A 25,935-nucleotide genomic window follows, 5' to 3' on the forward strand; every position below is an offset into this window, starting at 1 on the left:
ACATTAAGAAAAACTTGTGGAATGCTGAACAAAGTGAGAAGTTCATTACTAAGAATGTTTGATAATGGCCTATTCATTATTACAAAAATCCCACACTAATAGCAGGTATTAATAGTACTTGAAACTAGTAGGAGGTATACAGGATCTCTTTATTAGCTCTGCATTAATTCTGCAAATCTAAAACTGATCTAAAATAAAAAGGCTTACTTTAAAAATAAAAGACAAAGCAAACTAATATTTTGAAAATGATCTTCATTTTAAAATGAAAACACCAGAAATTTTTAGCCTCAACAGATCTTGAAGATAGTCTGTTATTTGGATTGAAACTTTCTTATCCAATGACCCATGAGCTCTGCAGGGAAAAGTCCTTGCCTTAGAGATGAGGAGACACGTTTTTGTTCTTTTTTTTAATCTTGTTTAGATTGGGACAGTTACTTCTCCTCTCAGGACAACATGAAGAGGGTGAAGGTACTAGATTAGACAATGTCTAGTCCTTAACAACTGGTCCACATCTAGGTCTCCACTCTTCTTTATGTGATTGAATGTGGGAGGTACCAGATGAGCTACTGAAGGGAAAGTTTGCAAAACATTAAAGACATTCAATACACTAATAAATATTAATTGATATTTATTTTTATGATTTAGCTTAATCTTTTAAAATTTGTCATATTAGATTTGACCTTAGGATTATACAAAGAAGCAGTAAAAAACTGAAAAAACTTAGATTTAAAATTCCACAACTATAGAGATAATGGCAGAAGTAAAACTACAAAAATTCACATGTAACAGAGGGAAAATCACATTCTTGAATTTTTTTGAAAAAAAAAAAACATGCAGTCTCTGATGTTTAAAGAAATACAAAAGAAAATGATGGTTTTGGTGTTCTAAGGTAAGAACAAAAGACTCGGGCTCCTCACGTAAAAGAGAAAATTTTAAAGTGATCAAAAGAAAATCTATTCTAATGAAAACATATTTTGAGGCTGGCAGTGTAGCGCAGTGGTAGAGCATTTGCCTAGTGTGTGCAAGACACTGGGTTCAATCAGCTGTTCTGCATAAATAAACAAATATATAAAATGATAATAATAATGATAAAGATTTTTTTACAGAGCTAGGAGTCAAACAGTGTCTCATACACACTAGGCAAGCACTCTACCTAATAATAAATTATAAGTTATTTATCTTTTGTACTAAATACTAAAATCCATTCTCATAAGAAAAGATGTGACGCATATGTCAATTTTTCCCCACAATAGTTCAGAATATTAATCAGTAGTACTGATTGGTTTCTGGGTTTAATGGCCTTACTCCTGAGAAGATAAGCAGCATCCAACTATTCTTTGTTTATTGTAAATTATAAAAAGTACAAATGGAACATTAGTTAGAAAAATATGTAGTTTGGGAAGAACTTGAAAATGTTGAGTTATTAGAATCATAAACATAGAATAAATATTACTATTAATAGATGATGATACAACTCTTTTACTTTGGTTTTCCCTGGAATAGAGCTAGTAATATAATGCACCTGTTTGCTTTATCAGTGCCAATAGGACATGTCCAAAGCTCAGCCCAACAGTCTACATATAATTCTTTCTGATGGGGTCAAGGAGGTAAAATCTTGAACATGTTATACACAAGAGCTGATGCATTCTTCTTTGTTAAGTTTATTCAAAAATTTTCTACAGGCACTTTAAACTATGTCTGAGTTCGGTACAAGCCCTTTCATATTCCCAAGAGTAAATTCTCTGGGCTGCTTTTAGAAGAAACACTATTCATTCTTTTTCTAAAACACTTTCACTGTGAGTATAGCAAATGTCCAGTAACTAGGAGGGGTGGGAAACAGTGACATGGATCATATGGGAAACAGTTGCCAGCCCTGAATCAACATATCATTCTATCTGCTAACAGAATAAGTGCTTTATAAAGTTCAGCTGTATTGTTCCACATGGATAGCTTATTTTTAGATTCTCTAAATGCAATCAGTGATTTATGTCACATGTGGCTATGGAAGTTCTGTATACTTAGAAAGGAAAAAAAAATGTTTCTTTGTTCAAATTTTCACTAGTGGACACTTAAATTCTGAATTAACTAAGTATTTCTTTCCTCTTGATATAAGTATGTTTAAGTATGGAAATAACATTAGTTTCCACTTTTCAGAAAGACTCAATAATTTTTATTTTACTTCTATAGCCACAGAATCTCTTAAAACAAAACAAAACAAAAAGATCCCTGAAGCATGGTATATATAAAGCAAAACAAAATCACACTCAATTCTAGATACATTGAATAGACTGCTTCTACTGATGAAGAATTGGCCCTGTACCTGTAAGAAAAGGAAATTTCCTACATATATTTGACGTAGTTAAATTAGCAAAGTTTGTGAATAACTTTCTTTTTTATATTTATTAATAAAAGAACCCATACAACCAAGCTGTGAAAGTATGATTCTATAGCCCACTTCTTTTAAGAACTGCAAAAGGACAATGAAACTATAAGAAAAAAGAATTCACCAAGTTTGGGGAACTATAGTTTGAAATAACAGGATCTGATAAAAGAAGAGAGGAGTAATAATAAAGTTAGAAAAATATGGTAGATTGTAAGAAACATTGCAAAATTAACTACTCAAATTTACAGGACATATTGGCTATATTGACAATGCATTATGATCACACTCCATCCTATATTCTAACTCATTGCATTTGGTGGTTTTCCTTTCCAAGCAAATTGCAAAGTAAAGTTGCCAAAGACTTGAAAAAGGAAGAAAAATTGTCAGGGGTAGTCAATGAAAAGCCATTTTATAACATGACTTCCAGTTACCTAATTCTATAGAGGCTCTTGATCTTTCATTGACTTTAGCTACTTTATAATTATATTTTTATAGACAATTATAAAAGTGCCAAATATTCTTGCCTACATGAAATTCAATTTCATTCTTTTATAGTGCAATTGATTATTATCCTATTGAGATGATTCTATTTTGACAGTTTTTGCATCTATTTATAACTTCACTTCAGCATCCCTATTTGTCTGCATATGTGACAGTTTGAATTCTCCTTTGAACATGTTACTTGTTCCCTCACTGATTTATTACTTACATAAATCTTTGACATGTCTTCAGTTTGCATCTGTATGACAGTACTATTATAATCTTTTGAAAGTTGCTATTGAACAACATAAATCTATTGTTAATGATTGTCAATGAGAAATTGATTTTCTTTGGGGGAAAACATACTTGTTTCCTAGTTAACCAAGCCAAATAAAACTGTGATAATAAATAATAATTGGCTTCAGCTTTTAACAAAGAAGTCCCTAAGAAGGATAAAAATAAAGTTACTTACTTATTATAGATGATAATGTCATATGTTCCCCACCAGAAATAGAGTTGGAACTTCAGTATGCTGGGGATCACAGAATACAACACAGGAGAAACAATACAAACTGGCCAGAAATGATTCTAAGATATTTTGTTCAGAGAATTGATCACCTTTCCCTTTCAGATGGAAGGGCTCACAAAATCAAGCTGACAGATTCAAAAGAGGCTTGCCTTCCTCCAATGCTTCTCTCCCTGTCTGACACCCTTAGAGTCTGTGAAGCTGCCACTTGCCGGTGACCTTGAGGGTGTTCTGGCCTTCACCACTAGCTTCCCAAAGTTGTAAGGACCACTGTAAATTGCTCTTTAAAGTTTGAAAAATCATTAACTTCTTGGGTTCTTTAAAAATTCTTAACTGCTTAAGGTGACAATTCTTATCTTCATGCATATATATTTAAATCACAACATTTCACTACTACGTAGGCGATTTTCAACTAGTGTACCATATTGCTTCCCAATGATTCATCTAGGAAATGTGATATTTTAAAGAGATTAACTTCTCTACAAAAGGTGTAACAACCAAGATTTATGCTTAAATTTGTTAAGTTGTTCTCAACTCTATCTATATAGTATTCATTGAGCAATAACATTATCATTCTAAAAGCTAAAAATTCTGTTATGAAATTATGATTCCACTTTTGAGTTAGCAAGTGAAGAGCATGTAAGTTTTTTAACTATCAGAGATATTTTGAAGATCAAGAAAAGTAGATTATTATAAAATATATCATTTTTATTTGGTCAAAAACACAAATATTATCCTGAAAAAATAACACACTAACAAGTAGAAAATATAGAATAAAACTTATCTTTTAGCCTTACTCTTAAGGGAGAATATATTTTCTCTTCAGTTTTGATTCAGGTCTAACCAAAACTGACTAATGTTGTATGGTTATGATTCTACCTTAGTATAAGACTAGATTTTAAAAAAAACAGAAACTTTGATCTGCAAAGAGTTCTTCAAACTTCAACAAGAAATGTTAAATATCTTAAAAATGTAAACACTGTGATTTATTTGAATTTTTGTGTGTACTAAGTAAAAGCAAATGTTTGCTAGCTTGCTTTTAACATCAATGCATCTAACATTTTTTAAATGTTGTTTATTGTTTCCTGATTCTACTAAACTGAAGGAAAATGGCAAAAGTAAATGTAAGAGCATTAAGTGAGAAAAAGAACAAAAATAATATCATATTGTGGCTCACATTTTTTACCTTTAGCTGCTACATAAAACTTCTTCCTATGAAACAGATTGAAGTTGGGGGTCCTTCTGAAATTGAACTCAACTTCCTTATGCTCATATGGAGACTGCAGGGCTGCATGCTCTGACCTGGCAGAGACCACAGAGGTTAAAGTGGAGATCCCCCTATACTGGGAACTGTCTAGCACAGACTAACTAAATCTACATCTGGGTATCACCTGGCTTTGTTTCTATAAATTGTGACTGATTCAGTGGGGCTGGTGGAGGAAGAAGCAATCTCCATCAAACTGTATAAAATACATTTTTCCTTTTTCCATTGTTTGCCTATTTCTTCACACTGCTGCATTCTGTCAGCCAAGACCCAGGCTAAGCCCCTGGGGTATGCTGCTGGTAATAACCACAATATACAAAAATCTCCAGAAATAATACTGGAAAGGATTCTTTAGAACTGTACTTCTCACCACCTGGGGTATTTATGAATCACAGAGATCTTGGTAGGATGATTTTTAATTCTTTAAGTATCCAGCAATCCCTTGTATTTCTTACAAGCCCCGAGATAATGCTGACGTAGTCAGAGGGCCTCTCTGAGGAGCAATGACCTTCAAGCACATCCCAAGAGAAGGCACAAATTCTCAACCTTCTTGCCAAATAAAGGATTCATGCTTATATATGGCATGCACACTTACATTGCAATGCATTGGTAGTTACAGAGAAAATCAGGTGCTTTTCTTGAATTAGAATTACAAAATTAGAATAAGTCTTATTGTAGTGTTTCCATCGTAGTTAACAGCCCATTTCTTATACCAGCACCTCAGGGCTCCTCTTCTTCCATAGTGTTAAATCCAGACAGGACACATTAGAAAGGGATTAGATACCTTACTTGTGGAGGAGGCCAGCCACCTCCAACCCTACCAACAAGTGAGCAATGCAGAACCCAGCAACCACAGAATCCTAAAGGGAGGTTCTACTGATGAATACTTCAAAAATAGTATCTTCCTTCCTGTGGGCAACATTAATTGCTGTGCTAGTTGCTAAACATCTTCTACTCAATCTCTGCATCAAATTCTTTAAACTGAAATTTAGGGTTGTGGTTCCACTCTTTTTTTTTTTTTGCCTTATATATTTTGACTTTTCTAACCTGAATTCAAACAGCTATATAGACGTTTCTTTTTTTCTCCTTTGGTCACTCTTTCTGCAGGGGTCTTTGGCAAAGCTTCAACTACCACTAAATAGGTATGTAAATCTTAATGGGTGGGCAGCCAGGGATGGCAGCACATGCCTGCAATCCTAGCAGCATAGGAGGCTGAGGCAGGAGGACTGTGCATTCAAATTCAGCCTCAACAAATTAGTGAGGTCCTAAGAAACTCAGGAAGACCCTGTCTCTAAATAAAATATATTTTTAAAAAGTGGGGTGCCAGGGGCCTGGGTATGTGGCTCAGTGGTTAAGCAGTCCTAGGTTTAATCTCAAGTACAAAAAAAAAAAAAACTAAAAGGGGTGTTTATGCATTCCAATTTTGCTCTCCAAGTGATATATGGAAGCAAGTGAGAGTTTCAGTATTGACACACATTCTGAATAAACTATGCATGTATGTATGTATGAACTATACAGCAGAGTCAGGTTTTTGAGTGGACTCACACATGCAAAAATAGTTATATAGGAACAGAGTCTTGCCTGCTAAGAAGTAACATTGAAACCAGGTAGTTAGTAATGCTAAAATACCATCACCAAACTGCTTCCCATACCCCTTCACCTGCAGCAGGTTCAGCTGGCTAATTAAGTGACCACTGTGGTTTATCTCCAGATCAAGCTTTGGGAACTCTATCCACTGTTTTTTTCTGAGAGTTCCCAAATACTCAGTATTCAGTCCAAAGTTCTGTGACACAGAATACCCCAAAATATATCCAAAAATAAACCCAAGAATCCAAAGGGGTTTTCAAGGGACTTCCATTGCATATTTTAATGTTGGGACAGCACTTTGTGTTGTAACACACACAAGGTGTGTAACACCTTGTCAAATGTCATCTGAATGAGCATTTGCCACAGGAATGAATGTCAACCTAGTATTAGATTGTTCTTTCCATAAAATCATTGATGAGGTCTTTCTTTTCTTTTCATGAACAATCGAACTTTCATCAGGGTATCAGCAAATATCTGTGAATGGAAATATGTGATAGTACTAGGTTCATGCTCAAGATGACTGAACTGCTACACAGGAACTATCAACCAATGATAATCAAAAGCTATTTTGAGGACATTTATTGTCATATTGTTGTTGTGGACACAACCAATGCACATATATAGACTAGGAGCGCTACAGGTAGGTGAAGAAAGCACAAGTAAGTGTTCAGGATACACAATAGACTATTTTCAGACTGTGCTTTGAAGGCTGCCTTAAAACTTACTTCTTCCGGATAGTTTTTCAGTGGGTATCCACCACTGGAGACTTCTCCCTAGAGACAAAGAGGAAGAAAGATTGAAAAAGTCAGGAGAAGGAGACAGAAAGAATGAAAGAGTCATGGAGATCTGAGAGCGGCACAGAGGCGACTCTTCCCCACCGTCTCTTTAGAGAGTATCAGATGGGCAGTTTCTGCTCTTTAAAAGAGATATAATTTTTTTGAGATGACAATATATCTTTCAAGTCAGTTTTAGTTAGCATAAATAAATAATCTGCTAGAGTATCTAAGTCTTAAAGCAGAATGCTAAATAAATTTATAAAATTTGCTATTCATTTGATAAATTAGGTAAGAACTTGCTAATTCTGTAAATTTGTGTTAAGATCTAATACATGGACTTAAAAATATTTTATGAAAAAATATGCATCATTAGCCTTTAAATTCAATATTTACATTCAATTTTTCTCACCTTATGAGCCTTAAAGTAGTAAACTTTCCATTATTTGTGCCTACTCTAGCACTCTTATTTTTTATCTTGAATACTAGTAACCACTGAGATTTAAATCACTGAAATTTAAAACAACCAAGTTAAACATAGATTTCAACTTGTCAAACAGCTTGTTAGTTTGAATAAGTAATATTTTCACACTCCATGGCCAGAGACATTTGGAAACAAATTCTGAGGTATCACGAAATAATACACGTCAGGCCACCATATGTGTTTAAAAGAACACTAAATAAATGTGAATAAAGCTTATATTGGTTTCTATGGAAACTTTTTTAACTTTTCAAGGAGCCTCATCTACATTATCTCATTAAATTGCTTTTTCAGGAAAACTTGAGGGCAAGACATCCTTAGGCCAATTGGATAATGGAGAGAAATCAAAGTCAGAATGGGATAAGTAAAATGACTAATGTCAAGGAGTATTGCTAGAACTGAATGACTTCTGACATTCTTTTACCTTGCTTAAATTAAAAAAAAAGTACGAAATTTAGTTAAAAAAAAAATTTCTGGTGTGTGTTCCACACTTGGAGTGGAGAGGGAAAAAAAGCATCAAAAACTAAAAATTAAGCTAGGAATAAGATGCTAATATTCCTAAAAACATAGACATCACAGGTTGAACCACAGAGGTGGTACTATTTTTTTCCAAATCATGGTTTCCACTAGTGAAAAAATCAATATGTTGCAGTTTAACTGTTTCCAAATGCTTCCAAGCTTGTAGGACTTTTAATGGATAAATAGTGAGAGAGATAAGATAGTTCTGTTATCTTAAACTAAAGCATAAACTATTTGGAAAAATTGAATCCATATAAATCCTCTAAACGGTGAGGGATTTAACTCCAAGTACTCAGAGAGGACTGGAAACTCACTTCAGATAAACTTCTTAGGGCTGAACTTGCTACACTAGCTGCCCTTATTTGAACAACTAGAGGAGGAATGCGGTGGGCTTTTCCAATGTGGCTCTTTTGTGTGACAGAACTTGTACTTGCATGCTAATAATCCCTTCCCTTTGCTTGCTCAGAGGGGAAGGTGGCAAACTGCTTAGAGTTACAAATGCACCTTTCTGGGCAGCCAGCACTTGAAGCCTGCCTGGCAGCCTCTGAACTGAGGAGGGTTAACAGCGAGGCAGCAGGGAGCAGTGCCCAGCAGTTAGCTGAGAAGGGAGATTTGTCTCCTGGGAACTGGAGGGCAATGGTTTTCCCAATTTGTACATTTGTAGTCTTCTGCTGGACCTCATGATGACTGAAGGCTTTCTTGATGATCAAATATAAATAAAGCAGAGTTCTTGACAGCTCTGCTTCTTCCCACAGTGCCAGGTCTTTGAATATCTACACCAGAGAAAAATGACTGTGAAAGTTGATATGAGGACAAACTCCTTCTTGTCGGAATCAGACAAAATTAGAGAGGGAAGTTATGAGGGGGAGGACCCATGTCTGTCTATCTGAGATAAGGACTTTCTCAAGGAGTTTTCAAAGGCCCAGCACATGCCTCATTCTACACATACTCTGTGCTTTGCAGTCACATGTATGCACAGATTTGTGTAACAAAGTTGATCTTTAACGTTCTTTAATACTGCAACAATTCAAACAAGAGTCTCTCCATAGAATACTGGCCCAGCAGTGGAATCTGCACCAATAAACTCATGCCACCACATGCATCTCCCTCCAGCACCACATGCATCTCCAAGATCAATGAACTTAGTATCTAAGTAGCTTACATAAACTTCTCACTTTCACCTTTAAAACTTCCCTTTGTCTTGACCTTCTTGAATATACTCATACTTTACTATGGCACATGTATTGCCATTACAATGCTCTGTCATTCCCAAATAAAATCATTATTCTGTGAGTAATCTGTCTGTGACTGTTATTTAGCTTGGAAGAAGAAATCTACATGTCACCATTTATTTCATTGGAGTTTGGCTGCAATTGTCCTTCATAAATCAATGACAAGGTTGGCACCACTGAATAAGGAGAATAAAATAAAAGACTCTAGGAGGAAAATACAGAGGAAACAACCACTTTGCAGAGAGAAATCACAAATGCGGCACAAGGCCAAGTAGACAAAGCAAAAAACAAGATGTCAGGATCTCTGATTCTTAGGGTCAGGAGAGCTGGCCCCAGTCAAGAGCCCTGGTCCAATATGTCTATCTTAGGTTCTTCATTTCCATCATGGGACCACTGAAATGCGGGATTCCCTCCTCCCCCGACTGGAAGCACCAATGAAATATAATCCCTTTCAAAACCCAAAGCTATCAATTTCAGTCCACTCTTACTTAATTATAAAGAATTGGCATTTTAAGTATCAAGTCATTCTAACAACATAAAATTTTGGTAATCACCTGGAAGTGAATCAAAACTACCCCAGTGCAATTTCCCTTGAAAAACAAAGAGGGTAAAGGGGATACAAAAAGAAAAAGAAAGGGGCGTGTGAAGGAGGGAAAGGGCAGAATACATGGAAACTATGCATTAACAAAAAGAGAGAGGGAGAAGGAAAAAAACAAGAAAAGGTATTTCCTGCAATATGGTTTTGCTTATCATGAGTTCCTTATATAATCACAGTTGAGATAAAAATGTTTTAAATGTGAATTAGAAAATATATTGTAAAGTCAGGGAAAGTTGGATGGGGAACCAAAGTGATTATCGTTTAACGTATGACAGGGGATGTTGGCTGTTGGAGAAAGTGGTTCTTTGAGCTCCCTTGGTTAATTTTACTGCTAAAGAAACATTCTCAATGAGAAACAGAAGTAAGACGAGGTCCACACTCTCCTCAATCCATTGCCATTTTTCACTATCAGAGCCTCTCTTATTTCAACCGTGAAGTATTTTCTATTCATCTTTTACTGATCCTAAGACAAGAGGCAAATGGACTGGCTCTTGCGTAGGGTATATTTGTTCTCAAACATTACACATCTAAGATCTCTGGTATTAATTTCCTTCAAAAAATGTTTCATGAAAACCCTGTTTCAACAGAATGATCTCTCTTTCCACCTTCTTCCAAGTGAAACCGAAAAACAATGCTAACACAGAACACCCTCTTAAGAAGGACCTGAGGTTTGTGTGACCCATGGAAAAACAAGAGCTCAATAGGATCAGCCAAAGCATTTCAGACTCCTACGGACCTAGAACAGCAAACCCATCATTTATTCCACAGGTATTGGGTACCACATAGGTCTTGGGATAAAGAATTGAACAAGAATCAATCCCTATCATAAAAAATAAAATCTTACCTTCAGAAACCAGATATACAAGTCATTCAAATCTTAGGAAAATTTACTTGACACAGGTAAAACCAGCATGCCTTGAGGAAAAGATTAGAGGGAAGTGCACCTAACTTTTCATTTATTTAACAAGCGTGTGTTGAGAACTCTCATGTGCTGAGAGCTGTCGAGTCACTGCATATGTTCGATGAAGATAAAATATAGAGTAATGCTTGAGGAAATTATTTTTAAGCTTAGTCTTAAAGGCTTGGCCAATTAGCCTGATGAAGGAGCTGAATAAGGGGAAGGCCTCACTCATACTAGAAAGAAGGAAAATTCTGTACAAGGGCCCAGGCACAACTGAGCAATTATATGAAACCACAGAACTACAGGGAAGAACACTAAATTTAATTTATGCCCTGAAATGTGCACTGTATTTTCAGATATAGGGGTACCAATATCATCTGTCACTTCTTAGTTTCATGCTAGAAGTTTCTGAAATACAGTTGCCAACAGGATGGCTAGATATTGTGCTTTCTAAATGTGCTGTTAATACAGCATTACTGAATTTATGACAGATGATGATGAGATTGATTCAGCTTTCAGTATTTGGCACACTCCAAAGGCACCGACTATGATTGATGTCCCAGAGAATGTGCAGCAATATCTATTTCCAATTGGTCCGTAATTTCAAGGACAAAGTATGCAGATCACCTTTCTCTGAAAATGACACCTTTAGCCTGTACAGAAGACATTTGACTGCTTTAGCATTGCTAGGACCAAAAGACAGTGGTTCTGTTAAGACAAGATGTTATGATTCACTTTGCTTCCAACGTCCATTGGTGCATCAGATTGTACCTGTAGCAGGAATCAGCAATTGAAGATTTGATCAAATGGGTCCCTTTAGAAGGAACAAGGGGTTAGATATGTAGCTCAATGGTAGAGTGCCTGCCTAGCATGTGCAAGGCCCTGATTGGTCAATTGGCTTTAGAAAGTTCCATCTAACACTGAACTAGTAGTTGCTCCAGGCCTATCTTATGTTGATTAATCTATCATATCCATGTTAATTTTATTTCACTACTATCATTAACTATCATTAATAAAACTACAATCCATGCATTCTTTCTGAAATGGTTTTAGTGTGCCAATACAGCAAATTGTCACCATGAGTTCTTGAAGAGTCACACCTTTTTTCTAAAGCTGGTTTACTCACCTATGGATTTCAGACACCAGAACCACAGAGTTGTGTTTCATATAAGATGAATATTATGAAAGAGTTCTGAAAACTTCAAAGACTTTGGCAACTACAACGTGCACTATTGGTTGTAAATGTGTGAATCTTCATGATCCACCCAGATACTGGTTTCCCTGCCTCCTGCCTTGTCAATTATGAATAGTTCCACGACCATGCCAGATTTCTGTCCTTCCCACCCAATTCTGCCATCCATATGGGAGCCTCTGCACCTCCACCCTTCCATTAAAGGAAGGGAAACTTCTATGGCTGCCTCACTCAAGCCTTTAGGTGCTACCTTCACACATCTGTATCAAAGCGCATATCACAATTTTTTTTTTTTTTTTTTTTGCTACTGAGGATTGAACCCAGGGATGCTTAATCACTGAGCCACATCCCCACCCTTTCTTATATTTTATTTAGAGACAGGGTCTTGCTGAATTGCAAAGTGCCTCTCTAAACTGCCTAGACTGACTTTAAACTTGCCAAACTTGCCTTAGCCTCTGGAGCCACTGGGATTATAGGTGTGTATCACAGTTCACTTGATCATTGGTTACTTGGTCTTTATTTTCAAATTAAATTGGTAAAGCACAAAAAAAAATATTTTAAATTGATTTTTGCTTCTCAAATTCTGATACAGGGTGTGGCAACTAATGTTTCAAAAGTAGATGAGTGGTGAGCTGGGGATATGGCTCAAGCAGTAGCGTGCTCCCCTGGCATGCATGCGGCCCGGGTTCGATCCTCAGCACCGAAAACGAAAAAAAAAATTAAAATTCATTTTTTCTCTTTCTCTCTTAAAAAAAAAAAAAGTGGATGAGTGGTAATCCCAGTGGCTCAGGAAGCTGAGGCAGGATCCGGATCACAAATTTAAAGCCAGTCTCAGTAATTTAGCGAGGCACTTAGTAACTCAGTGAGACCATGTCTCTAAATAAAATATAGAAAAGGCTGGGATGTGGCTCAGTAAGTCAGTGGTCGAGTTCAGTCCCTGGTACCAAAAAAAAAAGTGAATGAATGGAAACCAGTTTTAGCTGGTAGTTAAGGTATGCAGTCTACACAAATCATTAAGATGATAAATAATAGGATGAAGGAGGTAAGTCACTTCCAAAAATCGGTGGTCAGATATTGTTACTGAATGTGAAATAAGCTCATTGAAGAAAGTGCTATTATTTAGAATTCACAAATAGTCCTTAAATAGAAATTTTACCTTGAAATATAAAAAGTATGTATTAATAAGTATTTTTAAAATTTGGTGTTATGAATGTTTATTTTCATATTACTAAAACATAAAAATATTAAATTGACTTTTAAAAAAACATAATAAAACACAAAACTTAGGGAAAACTTCTTCAAACGTTTTGCATATTAAAACCAAATTAAAAGGAATAAAAAAGAAACAACAAATAATGCCTAAAAAAATTAGTAGGTAAACAAAAGGAAATGTTGAAAAACAAAAATAATGTTTTTTAAAAATGAATTTTAGTGAAAATCACAAACATCAAAAATAGGCAAAGAAAACCAAACATACAGAGAACAGGAGAACCAGAGGAAAAAACCTAAAAAGAACACAAGGGAAGAAAATATATGCAAAAAGTTGGTAATTCAGAAAAACTTTCTTGTGTGTTCTTTACCATTGAAATTATAAGAAAGAGCAAGAGACGGAAGAAGAATCCAGAGATCAAAAGAAAGTTCCAAGGTATATCTGATTTTCAAATGTTGACAAGGTAACTATAGTGTCAAGGAATTCATATTTAGGTGATAGAATTTGTTAAGCAAAAATAATTGATTGCTATAAAAGTTAGAATAGTTTTTACTCGCAGTGGGTGGCAGAGTTTGTAACAGGAATGTTGCAGACTAGATAGACTGCTCAGTTATCTATTTGTTGACCTTGATAGTATTCTCATTATACTATAATAAGGTCATATATTTTATGTGCGTGACTTTCTATATTTGTGTTTAATTTTGCAATAACAAGTTATCTTCAAATGAATATACATCCATTTCTAATATGAAACTATAATTTTATAGACATAATTATAAGGTCCAAGTGAAACTCCTAAGGGGTTAGACTGAGATGTTATTATACTCTATTTACTAGTGGTTCTATGGTCATGTACCTAGTCCCTCTAAATCTAAATCTTTTGGTCTTTGCAAAGTGGTAATTATTGATCATATATCTAGAGAAATATTGTTCTGATTGAATCTTAAGCTAATCTAACCATAATGCCAACCTCATAAAAATGAGGTGGCTGTTTTGATTTTCACCTTTCAAATAATTAAGTCTTTAAATTCTCTTCCACTGAATTTTTTGAAAAAAAATCAGTACATGTCATTTTGGAAACTGTAAAGTACCTGAATAAGTTTCTCCAAGGTTAGTAAAATATAAATGTGAGTCTCAAAATTTATCCAAACTGTACTGTAACTCAGATGGGAACATGTAGGAAAACTGATACTCAAGCCTCCTGAAATACCCAGGGTTTATGCCTCTTGTATTCAGCACATGTTTCCTTAATTTCAAAAGATTGATTTTTCAGATAAGTAATATTACTAGGCATTTCTATGCTTTTCAGGAAACCCAGTTTTTCCTCAACAGATGCATAGAAACAATTTTGTATTTGTTTCTTTTAACATATGCCTTTGATTTTTTTTTCATTCAATAACAAATGACCAGTTTCATATTTCAGACACGTTTACATTATTTAATAAACATTAAGAAGTTATAGACTATTGGCTGGGGATGTGGCTCAAGCGGTAGCGCGCTTGCCTGGCATGCGTGCGGCCCGGGTTCGATCCTCAGCACCACATACAAACAAAGATGCTGTGTCCACCGATAACTAAAAAAAAAAATAAATACTAAAAAATTCTCTCTCTCTCTCTCTCTCTCTCTCTCTCTCTCTCTCTCTCTCTCTTTAAAAAAAAAAAAAAAAAAAAAAAAAAGAAGTTATAGACTATTGAAAACTTTGTAAAAAAATTCTTTTTCACTAACTTGTAAACAAATGTGAGCCATATAATACAGGAGTACATTTGAAGACAAAAGCATATTTTTAATCCTCAACACATTGATTTAAAGGGAGATAATTGTTTTTAAATAATTTTTACTCCATAAGTGGTCCAAAGAGAATGCTGTCTGTAGAATTAATACTCAGATCAATACGTAAAATACATGAATAAACATTATCTAACCTGCCACAACTTGGCAGTTGATGCCATGGGCAGTATCACTAGAAGAGTCATGGTTTTCTAGGGGAAATGAAAGAAGCAACATCAATTGTCCAAGAGAAAAGAAGTGATCACCAATAACTTGGAGTGTTATTACTCTTAATTTATTCATATTATTAAAATTACCAACTCAAACTTTATCTAAAGTTTTTAGGATACTTTGAAAAGACAATCCCCATTAGTGACCTATTTCTATAGATATTATTTCTTCTGTTCAATGTGAACTTACTATAGACTGGTCTTAAGACTATGACTGGGCCTGGGTTTAAAACTATTGTAGTATTTCAAATTTTGACCATAACTTGGCAGAAAAAAGAGAGCAACAAGGTAGTGTGGACCTCTGACCCAATGTCCCTGCTCCTTCCCAAGATTCTGCATCTCACCATAAGGGTTCTGGGAATATTTGTGCGGATATTTTATATGCATGTCCAAAAATTCCTCCACATACCCCTAAGCTCCTTAGGCCTAGAATTGAGCTGTATGAAACAATAAACTAGGGAAAGATCCAATGTTTATTGGAGCAGGCTTGGGATCATTTGTGCAAGGAATCCAGGATATTATTACCCGGCACAGGGTCAAGATGAATTTACCTCCTTGACCCCATGGATTCCTCATGCAATGGGGAAAAACAGAGCCTTGGGCTAGTCTAGAAAGGTATCATTGAAACACCCTGAGGATGCAGACATTATCTCTTTACCATTGAAATGATTTAACATAGAGCTGGGCACCTCTGAGTCACTCTACAATTGTATTGAATGAGTAAGGACTATTACAAGAAGCACAAATTTCTAACTTAATAGGCAAAATACATAGGAGATATGGTTATTAGACAGAAAAATAAAGATTAATAGGTCTGAATCAGGGAGATTCTGGCAGCAAGAAATGGGTTAAAGTCATAGTTTAGATCTATTTACAGTCAACAGGAAATTAAATTTGAATATAAAGCACAGAAAAACAATTTTTAAATTAACTGAATAATAGTTCAGAATAATAGGTGACCAAAAATAGACTGAAGGTAGACTATAAAAATTAAAATGAGCAAAAGCCAATTAAAATTGCCTACCATAAAGAGACATTCAGACCCCCCAGCTAAGATTGCCTATGCAGAGAACAACATAAAAAATTCTCTCTAGGACAGGTAGGGTGCTTTTCAATATCATTAGAATGGAAACTCAGATAAATTTCGAAAGGAAACAGAATAGAAAAGGATGCAGAGGGCGGGCGCTGCTTACAGAAGGTATCTTTGCAATCATATCCACTAATTGTAGGATACGCCATTGTCTAGACCCCATCAGCCCAGACTTTTATTTTTTGTTTACAAATTTATTTATTGTGAGGTTAGTGCAAAAAAATTGAAGCAAGAACTGAAGAGATAAACCCCTCTAACTCCAGTGGGAATTTTTCCAGGAGGAATTTGTTTCATTGGTGCATACAACAGACTTCACAGATCAATCAGTAAACATGCAAAGGACAAAACCACAGAGTGATACCAGACCCAACAACCTAATGAACCACAATTTGAATGCTTCATTAAATCTAAGACAGGGCTCAGAGTGTGGGCCCGATGATGATGTTCCAAGTCTCTTTGATGCAGCACAATTTTTCCTTCATGGTCTAAAACTCTTGCCCCTTCAAGGGCCAGAGTCCCAAGATGTTCTATAGGAAGAATTGTTTTTGTTAATTCTTAGTCCAAAAAGTGAATTTAATGCACTAACAGAATAAAGCTTATTTTGGGAGCCCGAAAATGGCCAAACCACATCACAGAGAGTAAGAAGATATCTTCCATTCTCATGAAGGTATGCCCATCTTTAGAACCTAGTTCAAAGCAAATATCTTTTGAGGTCTTACAGAACATGACTTAACACTGAGGTTTATTACAATGTTTTTGCATGTGTTTGTATTTTGTGAAAAATAGCTAGGATCAAAAACAGAGGAGCCAAAAAAAGATTTCCTGCCAGTTCTGGGAGTCTAAAAGCCAAAACTTTCAAGAGAAAAAGATAATTCTTATATCATGCATAGCCTAACTTTATGCACTGTCAATGTGAATTGAGGTAAACACTTGAAATTTAGGGTACTTTTTGACAATGAACTTCAGAGACAAGCTAGCCATGTTTGAAACTCATACCAATATAGCAGATTACTCCTGTTAGGGCCACTGCCAGTTAGTTGAATATATTAATGTAAGAAAACTCAGTCATGAAAAACCAGCCTCAATATTTTTATGGATCACAAGTCTCCCAGGAGAGCTCTCTTTACTCTTATAGGATGCCCTTTGAAGCTCAGAGACAATACAAATCAAACTTAGCAGGGCAACTGCCATACAGAGTTTTGCCTTAAATTATTGGGAGAATCTTCAATAACTAATTTGGCCAACCACCAGACTTAAGACTGGCTGCCCCATAAGTTTACTCCAGGCAATGAGGTGAGGGGGAGTGATGTCGGCCAGTCTCGCAGATCAGAAAGAGTTTCAACATCGATTTCGAGGTGAAAAAATGCACAATTATAAATTTTCAAATTAATCGAGAAGCTGAAAGTCACCCAATGAAATATGTGTAAAGTAGTTTCATATTTTTTAAAAAATATGAAAATAGAGTTATAGAAATAAAGACATCAATTCATGCTTAAAAGGGACATTCTAGTTTTATAACTTTAACATGTACCATGAGTGCAGTGGAAGCTTCTAATAATGCTATTTCAAGAGTAGATATCCTCATTGAATGCACAGTAAACACCTTCATTTATTTTTCCCAACATGCCACATTTTTATTTTTTCATGCTTTTATTGTACATTATAATTATACATAATAGTGTGGCTCATATTCAGATATGCACAAAACAATTTGTTCCAATTCACCCCAATACTTCCCCTTTTTCTCTCTCCCTTCCTCCTCCTGTTCCTCAACATCTTTGGCTTGTTGGTGGTTAAATGTACTTTGCTGAAGGAATCATTGTGTGCAGATTTGGTGTCTTGCAGGGAGAGGTGACTAAAATGGACAAACGAGGCCACATAGGAGATGATGGACGAAATTTTTCATCAGAAAGAAGACCTCAATAAAGAGTGACCATGATATTTAATAACTAAAGATTTAAAAGATAGAGGGGAAATGGGAGAAATTAAGGCTTATAGATCAAAGTTTCAAAATGAGAAAGCAGGGCTGGGGATGTAGTTCAGTGTATATATATATATATATGAGACAAATCTTTAAAAACAAAGTGAGGGAGCAATGTTCTAGAACAGCAATAACATAGGGGTAGGAACAAGAAGTTTTAGAAAAGAGCTGGTACCTAAAATCTTGAGGGCAAGAACAGGCTGTGGGCTATAGAAGGGGCTCTTCTGAGAAAGAAGTTGTCCTATATTCTAACATTAAACTTGTTATAATTCCTCTCCCAAGCAACTTTATCTCTTCCTAATCTTGCAAAGTTGGGCCTCTAAAGTGAGGCAAAATTGTACTGAGAGGACAAAATTGGACTCATTTTTTTTAACTTCCTATAATTATAAATCTACCACATTTAATTTAGGAGGATGAGGTGAAAAAATTCTTCAGTGACTAGGCCTTGCTTTTGACCATGTTGTCTGAATAAAGGAAAGAAAGGTGGCCTTTCTCCAGGACCCGCCACAGACCAGCCCCACATATTGCTGTACTTCATCCGCATGATACTCCTGTGAAGCAATTATCTATTTTATAGCTGAAGAAACTGAAACTCAGAAGGTTCTGAGACAGACTTGGGGCTTCATGTCACAGCCTGCCATCTTTCTAGAAGAGAGAGAATGAAATTAATTTTCTTTTGCGGTTTTTGTTTTGGTTTTAATGTTGCTATTTTCTAGTTCTCCTAGTCCAAGGCCAACCCAAAGGCAAATTATTATTATTGTGGACAAATGAACCACTTACTATAGTTCATGTTAAAGTTGCTTTAAGAAGAATAAAACCTATTATGAGTCACCAAATCTATTGTTAGGGCCTTAGAATTTAAGAAATAATAATGTAAAGATGACATGCCCGTTTGTTCACTTCTTCCGGGAAGAAGAAGTTAATAACAAGCCTTAGAATCATTCATTGTGACCTCCAAGCTCGCAGGATATAAACATATCATTCAACACTCATGGGAAGCCAAGCCCCGAAATCAGTGGAAAAAGTATTGGCTTTGGAAACAAGACAGGATGTGGATCCTTTTTTCTGTCACCCATTAGGTGTGTGGCCTTTGAGGCAAGTCACACAAACTCCAAGTTTCTTAATTTTCAGTTGTCAAAAGGGAACAAAAGTAAGAATATTTCCATTGAAAGATTTAGGGGCAATGTCTATAACGCACGGTGCTAGGCAATAGGCAAACGTTTTCCATTTTGACTACTACCTGTCATTCCACTCTCCTCTTTCACTGCATGTGGGCTCCCAACCTCTATTGAAATGACCCTTCCCACCCACTCACATGGCCATTAACCCAGAAGCCACCTTCTTCTGTATAGCTGTCTTAGTCACTCTGTGCCCTGTTGGTTATAATGGGTGCCTTCCCATGTGCACACTAGGCATACAACTCTAACAGCACTTTTATGCTCTCACAAACACCTGTTTGCAAAACCAACCTTCCTGTGATACCGTAAGCTCTTTAATAGAAAGGAACACCGCTCATTTCCAGACCCCAATTCCTCGCAGATTGCTTTATGATAAAAGCTGTTCAATAGACCTTTGTTGAATGAACACACCAAGCCCAGAAGGTCAGCGCTGCATGTTCTTTCATGTCATAGTAAATCACTTTTCAATAATAGTTTTGTGTGTAGATCCACTGAGAATATTAGTTAAGAGTTCAACAGATTTCAAACAAATGTGCACCCTGCACCAGGAGAAACTGAAGCAAACAGGATGATCAGGAAACATTTGTGAAAGAACAAGAAAATTCAAAATCGCATCTTTCTCCTTTTTCTTCCTTCAGCATAAAATAAAACTAGATCATCATTGTTTTCATCTGAATGAGGTAAAAGAAACATCTCAAAGTTAGCAGGAATTAAATTTAAATTTTATGGGGAATTTAATATTTTATTCTCCCTCAAGTGTGATGGACATGTATGTAATGGGTAAAAAAAATGCAATTTGGTTTTAAATGTAAAATATTTGGTAAGAACAGTTAAGAAGAATACAGCTTTTGTGTATATTTTATGTACATATTTGTATATGCATATGTGTATACATAATTTTCAAAGAATGCTTTGAGCACTCTTTTTTGGAAATTCAAGTAGTTAAAGCTAAAATGGCTAACTTTTAACTTTATCATTACTTTACAGAATGAAAGTAAGGTCACAGCTGTGCCAATGTTGCTAGGAACAGACAGAGGAACCCTCAGTGTAAGTCAGCTTGCTTTTTCTGCCGTATTTGGAAGAACTTCCATCCACTGACGATCTGGTAAGGAAGTCTACCTATTAAACATAACATACTAGATAAATGATGAGTCTTCAAAGAACAACAAAAGAAAACAAAGTCTAAGATAATATTTGGCATGCTCTACATTGTCTTTGCTTGGGGTGAAAAGAAGTGCAGTTCCAAAAGGCCCCAGGTTCCCACGCAGACTGCAAGCCGCCACCATCCCTTATAACTCTTCCTGCCAGAGTTTGGAATAAGGCTAGCAGACTTGAAAAGCTTAATTAAAGATAGATAGTCCTTAATAATGATGCTATACTCCCTGATTTCTGGGAACTAATGTAAATACATTAATATATCACTTATTTCTGGAGGGGATATTTGGTCTGATATTCCCAGCCAAGTCAATTGCTGACTAAGGCATGTGATCTTGAATTTTTAGCTTCACACAAGAACCATCCTGTGTCTGTGTCCTGCTTTTAACTTAGCTTGGAAATTTGCTGTTATCAAACCATGGGTAGGACTACCAAAATCCGTTGACTCACAAGAAAAATTAAACAAGTCCACATGGCAGGGAGGGGTTCAATGTTATATTTGCATAAAAATATATATCTAATTTAATATTTACATATAGAGAGTCTTGCCTTCTTTATTGCTGCCATCACAGTGGGGTCCTAGGTGTGCTGAACTATATGTATTCATTACATTATCCCTCCCAAATAGACTGGAGACCCCAGTCTGAGCCTTGTGTACTTGGTTGGGCTATTTTGATGCAAGAATTCAAGACAATCTTCATTGGTGAATAAAGTTAAATAGCTACACTCCTTAGCACTGTATGTATAAACTTTCTCGGTTTATCCCTTCTGCCACCATGTAGAATTGGCATTATAATGTTTCAGGAATGAAAATAATGGATTCAAGAAGACTATGTCGCCAAGCACAGAGGTACACACCTGTAATCCAGCAGTTTAGGAGGCTGAGGCAAGAAGACCAAAAGTTCAAAGTCAGTCTCAGCATCTTAGTGAGGTCCTAAGCAATTTAGTGAGACCCTGCCTCTAAATAAATAGATATAGGTATAGATATAGTTATAAATATATAGAGATATATATGGCTCAAAAGTTAAGTGCTCCTGGGTTCAATCTATGATACAAAAAAAAGGACATTGTTATTTGCCCCTAAAACCAGATTGGACTGGGGTCTCTAGAACTCTAGAGGTAATGTTCTAGCCCCTGTACATCATGTTTACTTTTCAGAAAAGAACTGAGATTGGCGAAGTCTAGATTTAAATTTAGGATACACTCTGTCCATGTTCAGCAGAATATTCTATAACTTTTCATACTTATTAAAGTGAGATGGTTAATGTGCATCCCTGACCCACCACCTCCAGAGCCTTCTACTGGATAATGGATAATGGAGAGCTACAGAGCTTTCCTAGTGAAAGCACAAGGAGCAGTCTTCATTTTAAAAGTTAGCTTAAAAGAGGGGCTGCAATTGTGGCTCAGAGGTAGAGCACTCGCCTAGCATACGCGGGGCACTGGGTTCGATTCTCAGCACCACGTAAATATAAAAAATAAAGACACTGTGTCCACCTATAACTAAAAAATTAATATTTTTTTAAAAGTTAGCTTAAAAGATATTGGTGGTGAGAAAGAAAGCAAAAATAATAATAAGTGAGAGAGTTTTGTCTTTTCTCAGTTGCACAAGCAAGATTCTGAAATAGAATCAAATTTATTTGCATGCTAACAATCATGTTTGGCTCAAAATGCAAGTGTGCTGATAAGATGTCTTCTTTTTATGTTATGGAGGAGGAATTGTTTCAATTCATGAATAGTATGCTTGGCACGCATCTGATCACCCTATGTGTAAATCATCTATTAAGCCTTCTGTCAACTATGTTTAACCAAGTAAGAGTTCTCTTTCATCTTAAGAAGAAATATCCATATGTGAAGTCTCCAGATTTTCACAGAGAAATGAGCTAGTCCTGTTTAAAATCATATCCATCAACACCCTCTAAGTTATTTGAGAGTCTGACCAGGATATTTATTTACTGATACAATTTTTGGAATGTTTTGGTGTGCAGATTGTCTCCCATACCAGTCCGGTTTTGATGAACATTCTTTAACATTCTTCCAAGCGATACATCAGTGAGTATAAAATCTAAACAAATGAAAATGTATTTAACTAAGATAATACTTGTTTTCTAATTTTTCCCCACTCCTTTTCTTTAAGCTGAGTTTCTTGTCATCCTTACTGACTCGATTTAGAATTAAAGTTGTCCTCTCACCCATAATTGTCACCTCAGAAGAATGCCCAGCACAGTTGCTTAGCAAATATTAGCTGTATGAATAATGAATAAATAAGTTACTGACATTGTAGTTTTTAACAAGAAAGCTAACATTGCACTTCCTACATTTCTAAGTGAATAACAGACCGAGACTTGAGTGGAGCTACACTTTTCAAAAATAGAATAAATTAGTTTCTAATTGAATTAATTTTGTGTAAGTGGCCTAGAGCATTAGAGTACTTACATCTGTTTCAGGCTATAAATGAAGGAAAAATAAAGACCCACAGGCTTGTTCCCAAGCACATACTTGGTATAAGGATACGGGACTAGGTGCAAGGGACATCAAATGGTATAATGGAATGAGTAGGGCTGTTGGCAGCTCTCACATGCATCGTCTATACCCTGGAAAGAGTCACTTATGGTTTTAAGTCACAAACGTACTTGCACATTGAGTGACTTTTCAGAAGTTGAAGGATATATTTTCCCCTGATTACCCAGGAAATTTGGATAATTGTCAGTGACTGGACATCTCCACTAGAGGAAGATTCTGATAGAGGTTAAGAGTGAAGGCTGTGAGGCAGGCAGACTTCTATCAGAGCCTACTCTGCTATTCTCTATATTGCTGTCTGTAAATATGACTCATCCTCCACCAGCAGTTTCCGCGATTGTAAAATTGGAACAACAATTACTAATGCAAAGAAGTTAGAGGGAGTTTTCATGAGATAATCTCTGTGAACACACATGACACAATCACAAGCAAATATTAAATGTTGCAAAGGTAAAAGGTGACCCATTTATGATGCTGGCACTTTATTCTATTACTAACATTGCCACCTTCCCAGTTTCTTCTGTTGGAGTGCTCAGGGGTTACAGCAGACTCAATATGTTCACTGTCAGGAAATACAGGATAACTATCAACAGGACAATCTGGAATACAACTCATCCTTCACAGTGAAATCTTGACAGTTATTCTAAGATTAAATTTGGGCTCCTTTTTACATGCAGTGACCTCTGAGTGATCCTGTTGTTTTCTAGAAATATTTCTTATAAGGGCTGGGTTTAAAATATTTGCTGCAATTTTTAAGGGGAAAAATGGAAACAATATAAATATTTATAATGGCACAGGACACATCATTTCATCAGAATAAGAAATCAAAACAAAACAAAAATGTGTCCCAGTTGTGCTATATGACATCCAGTTTTATAATGTCTGAGAACTTTCTATGAGGCTAAATATATCTAAGAAGTTTCTAATATAGAAAATATATTAATATACCACATTTATTAACTAAAGCTTATGTGTCCATTAAAAAAATGTTCCAACATGTCTATCCTATGGTTAGCTGGAATAATAGTTAAATGTAGAATAGTTACCCTGGGAAATCTGCCCTATCTTGGCCTTTCCTATAAAGGTAGGCATTTTATGTAAACATTTCTAAGTGTACTCTTCCCACAATTGATAGACTATGATGCCCATGTTCCCTTAAAAGCTTAAGAAAGTAGAATTTGAAAGGTAGAGTCTTGTAGTCTTTGCATTCTAGCTTCTTATTAAAAAAAAACAAAAAAAAACAGAAATTCTCTGCGCAAATACTACAGCTTCAGTTAACTCAGCTATTAATTCACTGTGGCCTGGAGAGCCTTCAATATTCCTTGCCAAGTTCTAGATTTATTCAGATCCCAGGGTAATTTGGGTGGGTTAAGTTTACTTAAAGTCTTCTTTGGCCTCAAGCTTCCAACCTTCACCTGCTGTTTAACATTCCTTTCCAGATTCTTAAAAGCTCTGTTTACATCAAAAAGGAATGTTATGCCTTAATACAAAGTAATCATGAAAGGACACACTTGTCAACCTCACTCCCCAGTAGCAGGTTTTGACTTTTTTTTCTGCTTTGAACTAGGTAGCAATCTAACATAGCTTTATAAAAAATGTAAAAGTAACACTTTGAGGATATACTTTTTCATTTCTAAGGTCAATAGTAGATTTTATTAGTTTACAGCATGATTTATTAGTTTGGTTTTTTTCATGCCATAATATGATCCATGTAGCTCTGTATTTTTTAATCAGTTTGTTTGACCAAATTGCTCCTGACATTTTTTTTAAAGAGTGAGCTTTTTTTCAGTTAATGCATGCATAAAATTGTTGAAAGAACATGGTGCCCAAATGCTAGACATCAATCACAGAAAGGGGAACTTATACAGAATGTGGGAGGCTCGTTCTCAGAGTTTCCTGCTCCTGACTGGAGCATGACTTGACCTCCAGCAGCCACAGAAAGGTTTGACACCACTGACCATGATTCTATTTCTGGCCAGGAACAGAACACACACCAAGAAATATCACATAAGTGCCATACAAAATAGATGAAAGTTATTTATCAATTTAAAAGATACAGAGTTTGTTATTCACACATCAGAATTCTCTTTATCTTGTTAGAAACCACATTCCTTTAAAAAATGATTTTGAAAACATCATTTCTATAACTGGATCTATCTGATCAGATGTAAACTACATCATCAAATTTCAAAAGCTTGGTCATATAAAATGTACCTGAGATCCCTAGTTTTATGTCTTCCTTATGCTTTTACTTTGAAAAGCCAGAAAGAAATGTTATGTTAACTAGTAAAACAGATGATCAAAATGGCATCTGTGACACAAAGATCAATCTCTATCCTGGAAATCTTATTCAACCCTCCAACCTATAAAAAAGCTCTCCTATCAGTAAACTGACTTTAGATATATTTTCAGTATCATGCAATTTACTTAATGATTCTCATTTTGGTGCATTTAGTTAATTTTTCTAAGAGAACTGAATATATTCAGGACTAAAATCATTTCAGTTTTCACTTTTTTTCTACAAGGCTTTATGGTGGGAGAGGCCATGTTAATATTTATTACCTCAGTTGATTAACAAAGCTGTTTATGTGCTCAAATTGTGCATTAAATTTGATCATCACTACTTATAAGCATGTTCGTGATCCAAGGGTGTTTGTTTTTTACAGAACAATGGTCATTCACTTCATCTAAGAGAACATTTTTTCGATGGTGCAAAAACATAAAATATGTTGTCATCCTATATTAAGCATTCCTTCAAGAAGAAGTTAACATATAGCAGTGCAGAATTTCACAAAATGCTATCATTTTTTTAAAAAATCAACATTCTCTGGTGAATTGGGAGGAAATTAGAGCCATACTGTTTACAAAAAG

At 35.6% G+C, this 25,935-nt stretch overlaps 1 protein-coding gene across 1 annotated transcript in view; it reads right to left on the minus strand.

Annotated features, from left to right (window-relative positions):
- CUNH8orf34 (chromosome unknown C8orf34 homolog) overlaps positions 1-25,935 on the minus strand; it is a 404,315-nt gene that overhangs the window by 28,248 nt on the left and 350,132 nt on the right. The window contains 1 exon segment of the mRNA XM_046428478.2: positions 6,966-7,013. Coding sequence (XP_046284434.2) covers positions 6,966-7,013 — 48 coding nt within the window.

The sequence above is a fragment of the Marmota monax genome, unplaced genomic scaffold, assembly GCF_021218885.2.
Source record: "Marmota monax isolate L192 unplaced genomic scaffold, Marmota_monax_Labrador192_F-V1.1 WCK01_AAM20220418_F8-fsc00044, whole genome shotgun sequence".
Taxonomy (NCBI): Eukaryota; Metazoa; Chordata; class Mammalia; order Rodentia; family Sciuridae; genus Marmota; species Marmota monax.